General features: G+C 34.5%; 1 protein-coding gene across 4 annotated transcripts in view; it reads left to right on the top strand.

The window, feature by feature from the left end:
* Positions 1-20,553, top strand: part of LOC108735532 (mitogen-activated protein kinase kinase kinase 13) — a 71,286-nt gene that overhangs the window by 35,222 nt on the left and 15,511 nt on the right. For all 4 annotated transcript variants that reach the window (XR_003232495.1, XR_003232494.1, XM_025981206.1 and 1 more), the window contains one exon: positions 16,672-16,913. Coding sequence is in view for 2 of the 4 variants with exons in the window: in XM_025981206.1 (XP_025836991.1) it covers positions 16,672-16,913 (242 nt within the window). In the remaining 2 variants the exon portion in view is untranslated. The remainder of the gene's footprint in view (positions 1-16,671; positions 16,914-20,553) is intronic.

The raw sequence follows: 20,553 nt of genomic DNA, 5'->3' as shown, positions 1-20,553 counted from the left end.
TTTATAATAAAGTACGGGTGGCAACCCTAGTTGTAAGACTGGTTGGACACGCACCTCCTATTCTGAGCTAATCTTTGCATTTTCCTAAAACTAGAACAACCCATATCCTTAACTAACATAGTGTTCCTTACAAATTACTTTTTTTAAACATTTGAAAACTTAAATTAAGTAAATTCTGCCAATTACGTCCCTGGAAATTTTTCTCTTGTGTGCATTTTTACTTGTGTCCAACCGCCGTTGGCTTATATGCATATCAATTACGAATTATGGCACTCGAGGTATATAAGCTCTCGTCCANACCATTTACCATATCACCATCACCTACTGAACCTAAAATTTTGAAAAAAAAAAATACAGAAAATAGTTCTTTACTTATAGATTACAAGAAAATTAATAAGAGGTCTATGGTCTGAACATTTGCAGTTTGAATGTATGGGAAAACATGTTTTTTTCCATCTACAATGTTAAGTTAGTTCTAGGGTTATAGTTCCGTATGTCCGAATGAAAAATGGAACCATTATAGAATCACTCGTGTGTCTGACTGCCTGTTTTTTTTACTTACTTTTTCTACAAACCTCGGAATGGTTTTTAGTCATATACATATGTATATATACTAGAATTTTAAGAAAATGGAATGTGTACCCCTAAAATAAACAATATTGCTGTGAAAAAAACCTTTGGTCGTTACTAATGCCGTTGGGTTGACAGCCTCCCTAGACTCTGCTGGAGGTGAGAGTGGAAAGCCCTTTTCAACCGTGGTTGAGGTGAGATATAGGGTTGTTCGGAAAGTCATTTGACCTCCTCATTTGAGGTGAAGGTTTTACCGTCTTAAAAATTTTGGAGTGACCGGAACAAATAATAATCCGATGGTGCCAGGTCCGGATAATATGGTGGGTGTAGCATTGTATCCCATTCAAGCTGTAAAAGCTTTTGGCGAGTGACCAAACTTGTGTGAGGTCTCGCGTTGTCTTGGTGAAACACTACACCTTTCCTGTTGATTAGTTCTGACCTTTTCTGTTGAAGTGCATCATTCAGTTTGTCCAGCTGATAACAGTAGACTTCCAAATTAATCGTTGTGTTATCCGGTAAAAGCTCAAAAAAACGATTCCTTTAAAATCCCACCAAACAGACAGCATCACCTTTTTTTGGTGAATATCGGCTTTGGAAATGGTTTGAGCCGGTTCATCGTTTTTGCTCCATGACCTCTTGCGTTTGACGTTGTTGTATACAACCCATTTTTCGTCCCCAGTGATGATGCGCTTCAAAAACGGATCATTTTCGTGACGTTTGAGAAGCGAATCGCAGACGTCAATGCGGCGACACAGATTTCTCTCTGTGAGAACATGGAGAACCCATACATCGAGCTTCGAGGATAATCCCAGGCCTTTCAAGTGGTCATAAACTGTTGAATTTGATAAATTTAACCTCAATCCGATCTCACATGTTGTTATTCGCCGGTTCACATCAACTAATGCTTTTATCGCGTCTTTATCAGCTTCAACCGGCCTTCCCGAACGTGGTGCATCTTCGACATCAAAATTGCCGGATCGAAATTTAGCGAACCAGTTCTGGCACTGACGTACTGTCAACACACCTTCTCCATACACATCAGTCAATTTCTTTCTGGCTTGAACAGCATTTTTACCCTTTCTGTAGTAAAACAGTAAGATATGTCGAAAGTGCTGCTTATCGCTCTCCATATTTAAAAGGGCACCAACCAAAAACTACTGCGTAGAATTAATTGGAATTTTTCACACACAAGCCTTGCTATATGAGCTCTCAAAGCATATAAAAATTATACGGCTTAAATGTGAAGTTGGGTGCAAAAGAATACAATTAAATCCTCTGTCGGGAAAAAACGAAATAACTTTCCGAACAACTCAATAGATGAGACTAACGAAGTGAATACAGAAGAACACAGAGTTAAAGGATTGTGGTCTGTGGGATTTTATTATTGCGCCAGCATTTGCTTAAGTGATCTCAGGAAATGGTTCCATGATTTTTCATCCCCCGACATAATATCACCGGACAAAATATTATTTATTTTGGATACATTGTCAGGGATATTTTGTCCGGGGACATTTTGTCGGGGGATCAAAACGCCTGATACGCAGGAAATAATAAGAAAACTCGGATTAGGAGACCAGGATCCGACATTGAGCCGGGACCTGCCAGAATATTAGATAATGACCCAGTGCTAATAGTTCTGATATAGATCAGCTCTTAACAGTTATAGTAGGGCAGACAGAAGACAGGCTGGCGTAATTTCAAATTAGGAAAATCTCGTTCAGCTGCAAACGTGTTAAAAGCATAAAACTTAGGAGGATGGGAGGCGGGTATGTCGTATCCAGTTAGAAAGTTGGCAACATCCGGTTACCAGAAAATGGCATGATTAAAACAATGGTTTATCGGATTGGACTGGTTCCATCAATCCATACAACATCAATATATACCTATTTTATATTTTATTCAGTTTTAAATTGCAATTAAGGCGGTTTTTACAAAGAATTTTTATAGAAATCGTATGAGAAAACCGTAATCAGTCTTTCAGTAGAATCGCTTACAAAATTACGATGTTTATTTAAGGCCTTAAATAAAGAATTTTGGCGCACTTTATGTGTCTTGTAAAGTATAACGTACGCACAGTCGACATAGAGTACAATACTTTATAATATATAATTATGGTGGCAACCCTAGTTCTATACGTCCGAATGAAAAACAAAACCCTTATAGGATTACTTAGGTGTCTGTCTTTCCGACTGTCACAGTCACTTTGTCAACCGATAAGTTGAAATTTAGTACACATGAACTTTTTATTGTGACCCAAACACAGACGCATGACGTAAATAAATTAATTTTGAACATACGGGTCATTTTCGGGGGGGCCAATAAGAAATTAGAAAAAAAAGTTTTGCAAACNGTTGGCAACATCCGGTTACCAGAAAATGGCATGATTAAAACAATGGTTTATCGGATTGGACTGGTTCCATCAATCCATACAACATCAATATATACCTATTTTATATTTTATTCAGTTTTAAATTGCAATTAAGGCGGTTTTTACAAAGAATTTTTATAGAAATCGTATGAGAAAACCGTAATCAGTCTTTCAGTAGGTACTTGAATGAAAGAGTAATGTTAGTTAACTGATAAATTCTTGGTTGAATTTTATTTCCTTTTTTTTGATTGAAAGGTATAGATAATAAATAATAATACACTAAATGTCCGATCTTCCAACAACTGTTTAGCAATAGCCTGAAAAGAAATAGTCTTTGATTACTACTCATAAAAATTGCGTTAATAAATGTAATAATATAATAAATATCAATTGAATTTCCGAAAGGATTTATTTTATGGGAATAAAGACTGAACCAAAAAAAATAAGTCATCATCATAAGGTCGTCAGTCCTAAGACTGGTTGGACACCTACCTCCACACCTGAACTAAACTTCGCATTTCCCTAAAACTAGAACAACCTACATCCTTAACTTTGCGAACAGTAATCTAATCTAGGTCTACCTCTACCCCTCCTAACTCCTGTTCCTGTCTCTAATATGTCTGACTAGACCTTCATACCTAAGAAGGTGTCCTACCAACCTATCTCGCCCAACACATACGATCTCTAACCTCTTGTTCTGTATGTTTTAGAATTAATCCCTGTATACCATCTACCTCTGGCGCCTTATTATTTAAGTTTTTTAATGCTACATCGAACTCTTCCTTCATTATGGGATAAATTAGCTCATCTATCTCTACAGTATCTTCCTTCTCGAATATATCTCCTAACTTAGGGCCTGCGTAGGTATAGGTTCTCTAAATATTCTTTCCACCCATCTGCCTTTTCCTCATTTTCTATCAGAATGGCCCCTGCCTCGTTTCTTATATTATTACTACTGTACCTTACATCTCTAAAATTCCTTTTAATTATATTATACGTCGCATCGGTTTTACCTACTTCAGACTTTTCTTCTAATTCTATACGCATCCTATCAATCCACTGTTCCTTAGCTGCCCTACACTTCCTAATTATTTCCCACTTTATAGCCTTATATCTTTCTTGCCCTTCTTCGTCTGTCCTGTTTTGTATTTCCGCCTTTCTTCTATTAATCCTAAAATCTCCTTTGTTATCCAGGGTTTCCTACTTTCGTTTTGTTTAAGATCTAGTATATCTGTAGTTGCTGACTTTAAGTTTTAAGGCAGTTCTTAAAATACGTAAATATAAAAAAAGTACGTTGCATCAATAAAAGGTACTTTATTATTGGTCCAATAGAGAAGTTCATTATCGTAATGGATAAGCAATTGTTGTTCATTAAAGGCGTTTATTAACTTAACGTATAGTACATTGCTGCAAACAAAATTTTTTCGTTAGAAAATTAAAATAAATTCGTTGAGACAACGAACAACATCCATTGTTCAACAACTCGATTCGTTGTAATAACGGAAGATATTAATTACGAAAATGTATCTGTATATTGAAAGAAAAACCTTGTTGTTTGGTTCAAAGAAATTATTTTATTGCTTTAATGTAAAAATTAGTTGCCTCAACAATTACAGTTTTTGATTCAATGTAAATGTTTGTTAATAGATAAATTCTGTACGTTGTTTCAATAAATTGCATTCATTGTTCCAATAACTCTGTACATTGTGAAAATGTATAATTTTTATCGAATAATGAATTGGTTTATTGGACAATAAACAGTTTTATTTAAATAATGGCTTACTTAATTATTAAAAGAAATAAAAATACTTTCCTGTCATACTACTACTTTTATTGAATTTAAAAATTAAACAATTACAATAAACAATAACCTCGTCCAATTAGTATTATTTAAAAATTAACTTAAAATACTTTACACTAAGTATCATCAAATTAATATGCTTTCATGTGAATGGTTAAAATAAATATCTAATATTATGATGTTTATAAATATTTAAAAAATGTATTAGCTAATCAGGATCTCATCTATTCAAAAAAGGAACATATATTACGTACGCGGTGATAAAAAAAACCGAGCTTTGTAAATGCATGGATAGTCATTTACAAAAAGTATATAGAAGAGGCAATATTTATCTGTGACCTTGTAATAGATAATAATTGGTATTAATACTTTGTTTTGTTTAAATATTGCTTATAGATAAAAAATTGTTTTAAAACATAAGCACGTACTCATGTATCTTACGTTTTTTGAACAAAAATAGTGTTTCCAGTTTTTAAACAACGCACAATAATTGGCATATATAGTTTTCTAACAATGAAGGCATGATAGTTTCGGATCGGGTTTTGCATTCCTTTAAAGATATTGTGCCAAACTGCACATTGTATGTGTATGTGTATTATGCGCTTACGATTAGTTATGTCTCAGCTAATTTGAATATTGTATATTGCCCCTTCTTTCTTAGGAAATATGTTTATGGTGTTATGGTAGCAAACAAAGTGACACAATGATGCTATTTTAAGTAAAATTTTGAGGTTAGAATCAATAAACAAACTATCTTTGCTCTTGAGATAAGTCGATTTGGTCACTAGACAGACTTATTGGACAGCAATTGTTCATTCACAAGAGACGTAACTGAACAGTCGTATTCACCCGCACGGAACGGATGATCAGGAGGGTATACAGAGCCCTCCTGGATGACGGTTCTGCTGTTCATTCGCATGAGATTCGTATACGAACAGTCGCATTCATTCTTATGGAACGGTTCAAGGAGGAGGTGTAAGGGAAGCCTCCTGGAGGACTATTCTACTGTTCACTCACACGATATTCGTTTACGAACAGTCGCATTCACTCGCATGAAACGGTTGATGGAGGGGGCATAAGAGAGTCCTCCTGGAGGATTATTCTACTGTTCACTCGCACGAGATTCNGTGAGAGACATGAGAACCAACATAACGCCACAAAAAAAATCGAAAATCGAATATACGTAACCCGCGGAAATTCAAAATTCGCGATACTTTTTGAATAAACCTCGTATTAAAGAATTAAGATTAAATGAAAGAAATCAGCTACTGTTCAGTATTTAGAAGGAGGTAATCTTGCCTATGACGTATAAGGTGTGACGTATGTAGATTCAGTTAAGTTAGTACTCTTTACTGTTTGTAGGATAATGTCAAACATTATAAAATATACTTAGCAGCAATGAAAATTAATGCTACTTACTTGATAAGTGGGATTTACGTAGTATCTAGTCAATAATTATACTATTTTTACCATCGTAGTGTTTCAATCTCAGACGGTTGTATTGATGTATCACATTAATAGACTTACTTTTATGTTCAAGATTTACAGTGTGATATTTGATAAACGGCACTGGGATCAAATGTATATCTTTCAATGTACTAAATTTCATGTTTAATAGATTCGTTTACGAACAGTCGCATTCATTCTCATGCAACGGTTGATGGAGGGGGCATAAGAGAGTCCTCCTGGAGGATTATTCTACTGTTCACTCGCACGAGATTCGTTTAAGAACAGTCCCATTCATTCGCACGCACGGAATGGTTGATGTAGGGAGAATAAGAGAACTCTCCTTTAGGGCTATTTTACTGTTTGCTCGCATGGGATTCATATATGAACAGTACCTTTCACTCGCATGGAACGGTTGATGGAGACCGTATTAGTGATGGGCGTACTTGAGTCCAAGAATGGAAATGTACTCTGTTCCTGAAAGTATTCGCTGCACTTTAATACTGAGTTATAAGAACTCGAGAATCGAATTAATCTATGTGGAAGATATCATGTGTGTAGAAATTGGACAGAATGGTTTTAACTTCAATGCCTCTACTCTCCTAGTTACTTATTCTCCTTCTGAACTCTGTTACAACTTCAGATAACGACGCAACTTTTGTTATAATTCAATCCTCTCTCGGTATGTAGCAGAATCACTTTTACAGCCGGATTGTTTAATAAAGAAATACTTTTTTACATCTGTTTTTCACGCTGTCTGTATTAATAGCAACACTGTTTTTTCTGGAGGATTATTCTACTGTTCACTCGCACGAGATTCGTTTACGAACAGTCGCATTCATTCTCATGAAACGGTTGATGGAGGGGGCATAAGAGAGTCCTCCTGGAGGATTATTCTACTGTTCACTCGCACGAGATTCGTTTAAGAACAGTCGCATTCATTCTCATGCAACGGTTGTGGAGGGGGCATAAGAGAGTCCTCCTGGAGGATTATTCTACTGTTCACTCGCACGAGATTCGTTTAAGAACAGTCCCATTCATTCGCACGCACGGAATGGTTGATGTAGGGAGAATAAGAGAACTCTCCTTTAGGGCTATTTTACTGTTTGCTCGCATGGGATTCATATATGAACAGTACCTTTCACTCGCATGGAACGGTTGATGGAGACCGTATTAGTGATGGGCGTACTTGAGTCCAAGAATGGAAATGTACTCTGTTCCTGAAAGTATTCGCTGCACTTTAATACTGAGTTATAAGAACTCGAGAATCGAATTAATCTATGTGGAAGATATCATGTGTGTAGAAATTGGACAGAATGGTTTTAACTTCAATGCCTCTACTCTCCTAGTTACTTATTCTCCTTCTGAACTCTGTTACAACTTCAGATAACGACGCAACTTTTGTTATAATTCAATCCTCTCTCGGTATGTAGCAGAATCACTTTTACAGCCGGATTGTTTAATAAAGAAATACTTTTTTACATCTGTTTTTCACGCTGTCTGTATTAATAGCAACACTGTTTTTTTTTTATTTTATAATATTCTGTATTGTCAGTGGTCAGTGCCGTAATTATATTATACTTGCAGGCATTTGTTACAAACAAAGTAATGCAATTCTGATAACTACAATTAATAATCGATTTCATATGCATTTCATGAATCTGAACCACGATCTTGACGTTGTATTCTATCGTCGCGTCACATTGAAAGTATTCGATTACCAAAAGTACTCAAGTACAAGGTGCTCAATTCCTAAAAGTATTCGATTAGATTCATATAAGCATAGCGTATTCACTATCATGGAATGGTTGATGGCGGGGTAGTAATTCCAACTTCGTGGCTACATAAAATTTTGAAATTATTGTTCCTATCTCCTCACAAAACAGTATTGTATGGAAATAAATAAAAGTAAAACAAAAATATGCAAGGAAAAAAAAAGTAGGGAATAATCGAATATGAAGATAAGAAACGAAAATTAGAAGAAGTGACTGATTTTAGGTATCTAGGAAGTCAGATAAGTCAAGGCGGAAGGAGTAGTAGGGATATAAAACAGGATAGCGGAGGGTCGCGTCGCCTTCAATAAAAAAGAAGACTTCTATTCTCGCCAACGGTTAATTTCGAAATTCTAAAAAAATCGTTTAAGGTGTGTGTTTGGAGAACGGTGCTGTGGAGATGCGAAATATGGATGGTGGGAGCGGTGGAAAAGAATAGGTTCGAAGCGTTCGAAATATGGTGTTACCGGTGAATGATGAGGATACCGTGGATAGAGAAGGTTAGAAATGAAGAGGTACTATACAAAATACAACAGAGGGCTCTATTATGGAAGTCAATAAGAAGTAGGCGAGATAGTTTGGTAGGACACTTTCTCAGGCATGAAAGTCTAGTTAGAGACATATTAGAGGCAGAAACGGGAGTTAGGAGGAGTAGAGATAGACGTATATTAGATTACTTTTCGCAAATAGTTAAATATGTGGGTTGTTCTAGTTTTAGGGTAATGCGAAGATTAGCTAAGGATAGGAAACAGTGGAGGTGCGTGTTCAGCCAGTCTTAGGACTGACGACCTTATGATGATGATGATCTGGTGACCTGCACTGTAATAATTTTATCTTTTCTTTTCCTGAAACCTGAAACAGATAAAGTTTTTTGTTTTAGTTGTAATTCTTTCTCGTTGATATGTTCCCATTTTATCATTTTAAGCAGCTCATTAGGTAGGATTTGAGCGTGATACTTTTATAAAATATGATAAATATATTATACTAATCAAATAAATTCACACCATTCTTAGTCAGTTTAGTCAGTTGCTTTTGAAACAAGCACAGCTTTCAGAGCAATCTAGCCGTAATTTAATGAGACGAATAACTAACTAATATATTTTAACCCAATTTAATATAACATACACTACTTTCAGATGTCCGAGGTCTGTTCAAAAAGTATCGCGAATTTAGTGTTTTTTCCAAAAGTTATTTATTAATGAATATCTTTGTCCTCTTCAAAGTAATCCTCACCAGATATTATGAACTTTTTCCAATTCAATTCGACGTAACTTGGCGCGCTTTTTTCGGTCTTCGCTCGTGCGACAGCTTCCATTGGGATGATTGAGCTTTGGTTTCCACCTTATAACCAAAAACCTACAATTCGTCACCAGTTATGATTTTCTGGAGCATATGTGGGTCTCCGCGGACAGAGTCCAACAGATCCTCAACAATGTTAATGTTTGGTCGAATTTGAGCAATTTTGGTACGAATTTTGCGGCGACCCGTCTCAAGCCCAAATCATTGGTAAAAATCGAATGGTAGGAGCCAATCGATATGTTTAGGTCCTCAGCAACTTCTCTAATGGTGATTTGACGATTGGCTAATACTATTTTCTTCACTTCAATGTTTTTGTCTATTGTTGACGTCGTTCACATCTTCTCTTCGCTCCAACTAACTTCACCATATTCCACAGTCGACATTCGGAATGCGTCCGCGTACTTACTTTTGTTTATCACATAGATTCTCCGATCCATTTTTTGGAATAGGCAAAAATCGAAGACAACGTTAACCAGTTGCAAGCAAAACAGCTGTCAGAAATTAACTGAACATTCAACATGGCCGAACTTGTTGGTATACATGAGAGACATGAGAACCAACATAACGCCACAAAAAAAATCGAAAATCGAATATACGTAACCCGCGGAAATTCAAAATTCGCGATACTTTTTGAATAAACCTCGTATTAAAGAATTAAGATTAAATGAAAGAAATCAACTACTGTTCAGTATTTAGAAGGAGGTAATCTTGCCTATGACGTATAAGGTGTGACGTATGTAGATTCAGTTAAGTTAGTACTCTTTACTGTTTGTAGGATAATGTCAAACATTATAAAATATACTTAGCAGCAATGAAAATTAATGCTACTTACTTGATAAGTGGGATTTACGTAGTATCTAGTCAATAATTATACTATTTTTACCATCGTAGTGTTTCAATCTCAGACGGTTGTATTGATGTATCACATTAATAGACTTACTTTTATGTTCAAGATTTACAGTGTGATATTTGATAAACGGCACTGGGATCAAATGTATATCTTTCAATGTACTAAATTTCATGTTTAATTTATACAAAATCCGAAATAAATTTAGGAAATCTCTTAAGCAATGTACTGTTGATAAACATAGGAAGTCATTCATAAAACGTAAAATTTATTTTAATTGCAAACGTTTCGTCATTATTAGGTCATAACAACCGATCGTGATACAGGTTGTACAGAAGATTTGATCTGATAAGCAAAGCGAAACATTTGCATTTTAGAAAAGGATGCAGCACTTTAGAGATTTTTGATGGTCCAATTACATATTGTTTGAAACCTAATTATTTTATTTCTTTCCAAAAATCCATAAATGCACGGCACGTTATGAAAGATTTTCCCTTATCTTCTTTTTCCATTTGGTAGATCTTAATCGGAATCCTTCGGTATGGAAGCTAGTAATTTATAATATATATATTAGCGATGCAACGGAAGTGTCATAACGGAAATAGAAGTAAATAGTAAATTTTTGTCGAAGCGGAAACGGATGAATAAGCGTATGTGTAATGATTTTAGGTGTACTGGTGGTCGTGTGATCTTTCCGCGAATATTTTGTTACAAATTTTGCATTTACCACTTGCATTCTTAATATCAATAAAATAATCCCAAATAAAACTTCCTTTCGGCTTCTTAAAACTTTTTGGGTGTTTCATTCCCACCAGTCACTCTAATGCTGGTGGGCGGGCAGTCCCTCCGGACTACGCCGGAAGGTAGGGCGGAAGGCCCTCTTCAGCCTGCTCTCAGGAATCGTGGGAATGGGTGGGTGGTGGTTCGGGTGAGAAAGATGAGACGAACGAAATGAAAACAGAAGAAAATGATAGATTATCTGTGGAATATTACTGCCTCAGCATTTGCCTAAGTGATCCAAGGAAACCACAGAAAAACTTCGACCAAGGCAAACGGACCTAGAATCGAACCGGAGTCCTCCCGAATGCTAAGCAATGGTCTAAACCTCTAGGCCGTGCCGCTCGGTCCTTTTGGCTTCAAAATTGCACTTTTACCTTACAATTTATACCACTAGCAAACACTATACAAAATAATTAAACGCTATAACTGTATTAGTATTTTCGAAATGGAACTATTAGGAGAACTGACTTATGGGGAGCTCAAAGTCCTGGACGTTTTTAGATTAAAGTAGGCAACTAATAAGAGAATAAAATTTGGAAAATATCAACATACGAAATACTAGGAAGCAGATTTAGGCCCTAAACTATCATAATGTTATTCTTACAGGGACAATATTATTATTAACAAAATTTTGCAGGCTATAACACTGCATAAACGTAATAATGCGTTTACAATGTTACAGAAGGGTCGCTGAAAGCTGCTACAGGTGCCTGTGCAACATGTAGCTTTGCAACGAACAATTCCATTTAAGTAAATTGTGTTTTGAAAACGGCCAAGTTCAGCCAACAGATAAAAATAATAAATTTTTAGGATTTGTTTTATGGTTAAGATATATTGATTTTCAGAAAGATGAGAAATAAGATTTTGTTAAGTTCCGATATAAGCTTCTGTTATAAAAATGCAGAACCAGATGCAGAAGCGGATGTGAAAATGTATGCGGAACTTCCGTAATTGCGGAAGCGGAAACAGAAGTCTGTTGCAGCACTAATATATATACTTTTCACGTAATTCGTTCATTAAAAGTTTTCAAATATAAAATATCACTGAAGATTTGAAAATGCGGCAAATAACCTAAAAGCTGACGCTCTTTCTAATTGAAATAATTACAATCGCCGCTCACTTAACCGGAAGTCCATACCAACTAGCTTATTTTAAACGGAATGCCTTTATATTTTTTATGACATTTTTAGATTCAGCAAATCTTTTTAGCCAGACTTTGATTATACAATTATATTATATTGTAGTTTTCGAGACATTTCGATTCAAAATCTTCAGAAGAAATGTCTCGAAAACTATTATTCGAGTCGATCTAAAAAGGTTCGCTGAATCTAAAAAATATAGCATTCCATTTAAAATAAGCTGGTTGGTGTCGACTTCCGGTATAACCGGAAGTAACCGGCGATTACAAATATTTTAATTAGAAAGAGCGTCAGCTTTTAGGTTATTTACCGCATTTTCAAATCCCTAGTAGTACTTTATGTTAAAACACTTTTAATAAACTGGTTACATGAAAAAACCCTGTATATTTGTACCTACTGTAGTTTCCGAGATATTGAAACGCCCTACTAGAGATATAAATTTTTGGTAACACGGAAGGAAAAACATATTCATTTAGATAAACAACAATTATACACTTTTCTCGCTTCGATTTTACTTAGAGCAGAGAAGAGAGACTAGTATAGAAGTCCAATGCTGGGTTAATAATCCGGACTTCGTTTCGGATAACATGTCGGTAAATCTCGAAGCTTCTGTCATCCGACCGGTAGTTGTCGCTTCGGAAAATCAAAATTCATTAGATTTTTCTTTACAAACTTGGCTTACAACAGCAAAGAAAAAAGACTTATGCGTTCTATGATCCCACCACTTCTACTATTTACCCCTGCCATTACTGCGTTCACTCTTTGCTCCACCTCAATACAGGGTTGAGCGCTCATTTTCATAGCCACGCCATCTCCTGGTTCTATTTAGAATTTCTTACTCACTTTTTAGTCCTCCATTTGAATTGGACTTCTATACTAGTCTCTCTTCTCAGAACTGAGCATTCTACTGCGACAAAAAATCCCACTGATGTGGCCTTCTATGGGTCTGTATTCTTTGGTGGCAGCATATATAATTTAAAAAATAACGGTTTTTTAGTTTTAAAGCTAGCTACTTTGCACCCCTTATCAACATCATTAATATTGATTGATTGTTAATAAACTATCCACATTTTGATGGAAAAAACCTTTTCCCATCATCAATAATTTAGTGTCTTTTGGTGTTAATATTATTTAAATACTAACTAAGGAAACACTAGCAATAGCAAATAACAATTTATATACAACAAGAACAAACAAAAACACAAGTAACAAAAAGGCACAAGGAAAATCAAACATATATACGAGAACAAAGTGACAAAAAGAATAATGCAATAGTAACAATAACAAACACTTACTTTACAAGTGGTAGACGGCAGACTGTGTCAAGATATTTTTTTTTTTTAACCCTGGCTTTGGGGGAAAAATCTTCGTAAGACACCCCACACTTNTGTAGCATAATTCCAAATTCAATCATATTTGTCTGCGGAGCTCGTTTCTTCACCGATCATCGAGCGAGAACTAGACAAAAGTGTACAGTACCATTTGCAAAATTATTTAAACTGCCTCGTTAAAATTTAAGAATATGCTTTATTTAAAATCATATTTAGCAAAAAAAAAAAACAGGTGAATTAACTTAACGCTCTACACACCTATAAAACTTTTGCTTTGTTTTCTATTGTTAGTTTATATACATTTTTGTTTTAAGAAAATGCTAAACATTTTCGTCTAGTACTGTATAGTTCTAGCCGATCTCCTAAGACCGCCTATCGAGAGCTCTGTTCGTTCAAGCTCGTTTTGCTCACGCCTAGTGTGTATTCTTTCTATCTTTGCGCAGATTTATTCAAGGTTACAATTCAAACAAATTCAAATGGGCTGTACTTACACGTATACAAAATACCACGGTTGATGTGATGCCTTTTCTCAAGCTTTGTACTACGCATGCGCGTACAAACGTATCAACACACGTACAACGCTGAGACCGAAGCAAACTCTCATTAGTGCCTTGGTAAACACGAGTAGAGGGGGTACGATGCAGAGCACAAAGAGAACCACGAACATAAGAAACACTGTATAATGCTTCCTATCTCATTTNTTTACAAACTTGGCTTACAACAGCAAAGTAAAAAGACTTATGCGTTCTATGATCCCACCACTTCTACTATTTACCCCTGCCACTACTGCGTTCACTCTTTGCTCCGACTCAATACAGCGTTGAGGCGCTCATTTTCATAGCAACGCCATCTCCTGGTTCTGTTTAGAATTTCTTACTCACGTTTTAGTCCTCCATTTGAATTGGACTTCTATACTAGTTTCTCTTCTCTGCTTAGAGGAAACAAATTTGTTTTATTTAGTAGTTTCTTATTATTTCTGTTTTGATATTTATCGCAGCCATCTAATAAATGTGGTATTTATTCATTGTTTGAAACATCTGATATATTCTACATTTTATATCGAGTTTTCTTAACTGCGATAATAAGTTACCTAATCAGTGTAATCAATGATTCATTCATTGTTTCTTAAATGTTTTTTGTATGATGAGTATCGTACGATTGGAATTATATCTGAAAACATTTTTTTATAAATTTTTTCTACTACAAGCTATAAAATAAATTCTTGTTCCACTTGAGTTTTTATGAACATTTTTAAGTGCTTGAGTAATATATGTATATATAGATACATAAATTGGAAATGTAGATGTATACTGTAATTCTTCGTAAAAAAACTTTTGACGATGGTTTGAGTTTGTACAGAATAATTTTGGGTGAGAGGGGACATCGACGGAACAACCAGAAAAAAAAAACATGTGTGCAATTCACACGTGGTGGAAGTGAAACCTTCAAAAATTTTGGTTTCATAATCGCGACAATATTCTGCATTCGTTTTCGGCATATTTGAAGAATTTTATTATAAAAATGATGAAAAAACTCTACAAACATATAATACTGTGTTTTTCCATTTGGTAGATCTTAATCGGAATCCTTCGNAATTCAATAAGGATTTCGTCTTCTACAGCGGCGATATGGTTCTGGCGTTGACGTTCATGACCCTTACATGCAGGGTGTACATTACCGCTTTCTTTTAATCTCTGTACCGTATTTAAGACTGTTTGTCAATGAGGAAATCTTTCCTAGTAATATCGATGACTGTACAATTCGGACGTTGCATTGACATTGTTTTTAGATTCTCCATAAATTAATATCACATCACAAAGTTCTACTGCACTAAATGCCGTCGTAACACCTACTATTTTGCAGTTACCTATTACACTCCTTCACTGACCTACTGCCAATGACTTCGATTGACTGCATACGTACAAGTCTACAACGTTAAATGAACAAGAAACTAGTCAGAACTAGCTGTAAAATAAACGTTGTCAATTATAAATAATAAATAATGTATAAGTACTAAAATACAAAAGCAGGACTGGTCCTTATATCTGTATCTTCAAGTACGTTTCAAGTAAATTTCACATTACACATATACTTTTTAAGGAACCCTCGGAACCCGCTTTAGCCAGTACTTTACTTTTCAGTTTTAAGCATGCGTTATTTTTAAGTTATTAAGAGCTTATTTCAAAAAAAGACTTTAAAATAATATACACAATTTTAATTATCATTTACGGATACTTTCATTTCATGTTTTTTTGTATGTAGCTCATTGCAAGGTGGTCAAGACTACCTACATAATCAAACATATAAAAATCCGTAACGACAGATTAAATTTAATACTATACCCTAAGAACGTTATTTGTTTGGTAATTAAGTTGCATATTTATTAACGTTAAACCAATATTTATTACGTGCTACTCGTGACGCACGGATATCAGCTTATGCAAATCGATGTGCACAGATTAGGTCAGGCCTTTAAGGCGCCTTTTAAAAATATTCCTTGTTTAAGAGTTCAGTCTGAAATGATCTAGAAAAAAGATAAATGTTACTCCTTGCCTAGCCAGCTACTGGTAGAAAAATACGAATTGACGTAAAATTGAGATCAAGAAGATGTATTAATCTCTAGTTTGGATATTTAAACTCCGATGTGTAATGTACGTACAAGCAAATATACAAATCAACGTATGTACGAGGGACATTAAAAAAAAAACATGTGTGCAATTCACATGTGGTAAAAGTGAAACCTTCAAAACTTTTGGTTTCAAGATCAAGTTTCAAGATTTTATTATAAAAATGATGAAAAAACTTTACAAACATATAATTCGTACACGTATACAAAATACCACGGTTGTTGTGATTCCTTTCGTCAAGCATTGTACTACGCATGCGCGCACAAACAATAATGCTTCCTATCTCATTTTCTTTCACGTTAAATCTTATGAATTTATGTGTCTGTCTCTTTTTACTGTCGCTTTTTCGTTTCATCGACTTTCAAATCACAGCGATGCTAAAGAAGTTTTCACATCAAAAAAGCTGCACTTATTAGGTTAACCATAAAAACTGGAACAGTTCTGAAAATACGGATATAGTTCATGTGAGCAAAGCGAAAAGCTAAAAGATACAAGATCTATACAAAAAGTTTTGGCTCATTTATAATACTCTAAGTATTTCAGGTGGTAAACACGTGTGCTAGGTGATAAAATTAATGGAATTAGCTGAATGATTACCTACATTTCTTGTTTAAACGTCCCTATATTAGTTAGTGAGTTACATATTTTTTTGTTTCTTTTGAATTCAATGTTGGTTTTCTTTTTTTTTCAGTATGATATGCATCCAGGATAGATTAGGTCAAATTAACATTCATCATCAAGTTCACAACGACTCTCAAAAGATTGCTATAAGTGTGCCAGATGGGGCTATATGCAATAACAATGACAGTTCCCCAGAAACTCCTCAGGTACCTTACAACAAGCAGGGATGGATGGAGGGAATATTTGGCTGTCTCAGACCAGTTTTGTCCATCATTGGAAAGGCCAACGCCAATGAAATCAAAGGAAACCAAGGTATCTATCTCTTTTTCATGAATGATCTTTTTGGTTTGTAGATTTGAGAGAAATTTATTAGTTATTGCACTTAAAAATTAATAAATTATTTGTATCAGAGGGTACAAAAAAAACGAGAATTATCCAATTGTATTTTATTTAATATAAATTGAAAGTATTAGTCTTCTTCAAAAAACGGTTTTGATGGTATGCACTTGTCCCAATGCACCGGATTTTCCGCTACTCAAAACGTTTTGTATATTCATTTTTCATACATGTGGACTAATGCCGTTAAGCGATTATTTTTGGCCTAATTTACATGTCTTCATTCTTGGGGTTTTCTTCAAAAATTGGTTGAATCTCGGCCCTGTATACATGGGTGCGTTGTCATGATGGTGCACGCGCCTCACAATTCAATTCGTTCTTCTCACTGCCTCACGCAATCGCTGCAGTACTCATACTTGACTCACTGTGGAGGGATAAATTCAACGTGAACGATTCCATTGATATCGAAGAAGGAAATCATTGTGGGCTTTGGACTTGGTTTCACTTGTAGTGTTTTTTTTTGCTTTAGGCGATAATGTTTCGGACCGTTATTGCTGTTTTGCTTCAGGGTCACAACCGTAATATCAAAATTCGTCCCTTGCGATCACTTTTGACAAAAATCGTTGCCTATTTGTGGCTATTTTCGTAATTCCAGACACATTCTTATACTATTCTATCTGGTCAGCTAAAAGTAATCTAAATCTTCAGTAAGGATTCTTTGGCAGAAATTTTCTGTTATTTCTTCCAACCCGTCAGTTGTTTTGTGACGATTAAACATGATTGCGTTGGGTACTTTTTGAACATTTTTGATGTTTAGAGGGCGACCAGAATAGGATTCATCTTTAAGTGAAATTTGACTCTTGCTAAACTTGGTAAATGAATCGTAAATTCTTGCTTGCCTTAGAACTGCTTTTCCATGGGTTTTTTGAAGCATTGAAAATGCTTCTAACGGTGTTTTCTAAAAGAAACAGAATTTATTATAAGCGCGTTATTTTTTAAATTTTACCATCGCAAAATTGCCCAAAAAGTTGGAAGGAGTTTACCAAAAGCAATAATCATCCTGTCCGCAACGATGGTTTCTCATGAATGTTACATGTCGTTGGTTAATTGAGAATACAGGGTTACCATATGATTTTTTTTTATTTCTTGGAAAAATTGGTCGAGGTAATACATGTATACTTTTACCCAGGCATTTTCCGGAGTAAATTATCCGTCCTATGTGCAATTGATTGTAAAGTTTATGAAATTCAACAGATTTATACATACAAATAGGGAGGAGAATGTTTCTCGGGCACGAGGAGTTTACATTTCAAAGAAATCAATGAAATNAAAATGTACCAATTTTCATAAAATTCGCACTAAATCAATAAATAGGCTATCACAGTGGTCCGTGCCATTTTGAATATATTCGAAACCAAAGCACACAGAGGTGTGCTATTTTCACACATAGCTTGTGGATGAAATGACCTACTATTTCCACCATATTTTGGAAGTGGTAGATTTCAATTAATTTGAAAATAACACGTTTGCGTTAATAGTGGAAATAATAATAGTATTACAGAAGTATATTTGTTTTTCAGTTAGTTAAATCATAGTAGTGTTTATTTTCAATTTTTTTTGCTTTTGTTGCTTAAAGTTTTCTATATAGACATTAAAAATTCCATGAATTTTGCGTAAAATTGAAAAAAAAGCTCTAGAAACCGTGGTGAGAAAATAATTCTCGTTTTTTCATTTTTGGTAACCTTGAGTATCTGAATATCAGTGATTTTATATCATTGATCACAAGGAAAAGTTATACTTTTACATACGTTAGTATTGTAATTTGCGATAGTATTGTTTTCTATGAAACGGTTTTTATAATCTTAAATATTTTACGTTCGCGTTCGTGTAGTGTTTTGATACACGATATTTGATTAAATAATACGAATACTGTTGTTAATGATGCAATGTATTTTATATGATACATTTCTGATCAGATAATATAAAAAAATATAGGAGTTTGGAAGTAAATGTTTCACGTATGCTTTAAATGAGAAAAGAACAATTATGCTGACAACAAAAGTGAAAATAAGTTAATAAGGCGCGTATTAAAAATGGTTTGCTTCTTTGTTAATAAAAAAAACTACATTATTCTAGTATTTGTTATGAATGTATTACAATCAAAAGTTAAGATAAGACAAAATAGAATATAGGCAAAAATGCACAGTAAAATTTACTATCCAAAGAAGGAAACACTGAAAAATTTTCACTTTATTATTAAAAATGTTGCCAAAATTAAACATGGTAGTTATATTTATTGCCCTTTATATCCATATTTACCCATATCGGAAATCCTAATCTTATCATGCGAAAAGAGACTTTAGAATTTAAATGAGTTTGCATGACTTTTCAAGTAATTTATTTATGAATAATCAACACCGACGTTTCGTTTTTGGTGTAAATGTTCCTCAGGGCTACAGTAATATACAAAAATGCACAATACAACTCGTCATTTGAAGCGCAGTAAGTAGGTAATTACTAGATTATTAAGTCACTTCGTATTATGAGTTTATTTGCCATCAAAACGCTAGGCGAACGTGAACGAAAAGTAATAGCGTAATGTAATTAAAAAAAATGCAGATATGGTTCGTAAAATGAAAAATAAAGGTAGGCGGTGTCAATATGTTACCTTTTCGTGATAACATATCAATAAATTTTTTCCTATATTTGGAGTACCTACCTATTGATTCAATTTAATTCACTAACTGAACGATTTATCAATCTTGTGGGAAATTATGCGATTGTTAGTCATTTATTGAAACATGTCTAAAAATAGAAAAAAGTGAGAAAAACTCGGTTTCACAAATTTGTATATAATATTGACGGAATACCAAACACAGGTTTTAATGGATTAGTTCACAATATTGACGATGAAAAGTTTACTTGAGTTCCATGGATAGTAGCTAATTAACTAAAAATTTTAATACCTGTTGGGACTGCAATAATTATTGTAGTAGCTGAAGTAAAGTAAGCTGGAGTGTCTACATCTATACCTATTGTAAATACAGTAGAACCTATATAACTCGAACATCAAGGGGGACACTAAAAAATTCGAGTTATAGATTTTTCGACTTATGGAGTTTTTTGATTTAGGCGGATTTTGATTCGACTTGTAGAGGTTAAGGTTTGGTGTAGTTATATTGTCGGCAAACCCTTAAAGTCGATAACTTAGTTTTCTTCGAACTATAGACGTAATAAGTTTCAAATTATCGAGTTGTAAAGCATATAAAATAAAACACATGTTCGAGATACAAAGGTCCAATTTAATTTTTCGAGTTATAGAGTGAGTGCTTTATTGATGGTCAGTGTGATATCAGGTCTGTAATTATGTCTGTATTTCAATAAAGCTTGATAAGTGGTTTTCTAGTACATTTTGTGATTTGTATATAGGGTTGTTCGGAAAGTCATTTCGTTTTTTTTGTGGAAATGAAAGACAGTTTTCGTATAATAAACAAATACTTTATTAAATTATATATTGACCGTTCTGGTCCAACACCTTTTGCCATCTTTCTGGTAGTAGCATAATTCCACGCTCATAAAATTTTTGGTCTTTGCTGGCAAAAAACTGATCGAGGAG

The sequence above is a fragment of the Agrilus planipennis genome, unplaced genomic scaffold (genome assembly GCF_000699045.2).
Source record: "Agrilus planipennis isolate EAB-ADULT unplaced genomic scaffold, Apla_2.0 scaffold9, whole genome shotgun sequence".
Lineage (NCBI taxonomy): Eukaryota > Metazoa > Arthropoda > Insecta > Coleoptera > Buprestidae > Agrilus > Agrilus planipennis.
Note: the sequence above shows the minus strand (reverse complement) of the source record. Positions and strands in the feature narration are given on the sequence as shown.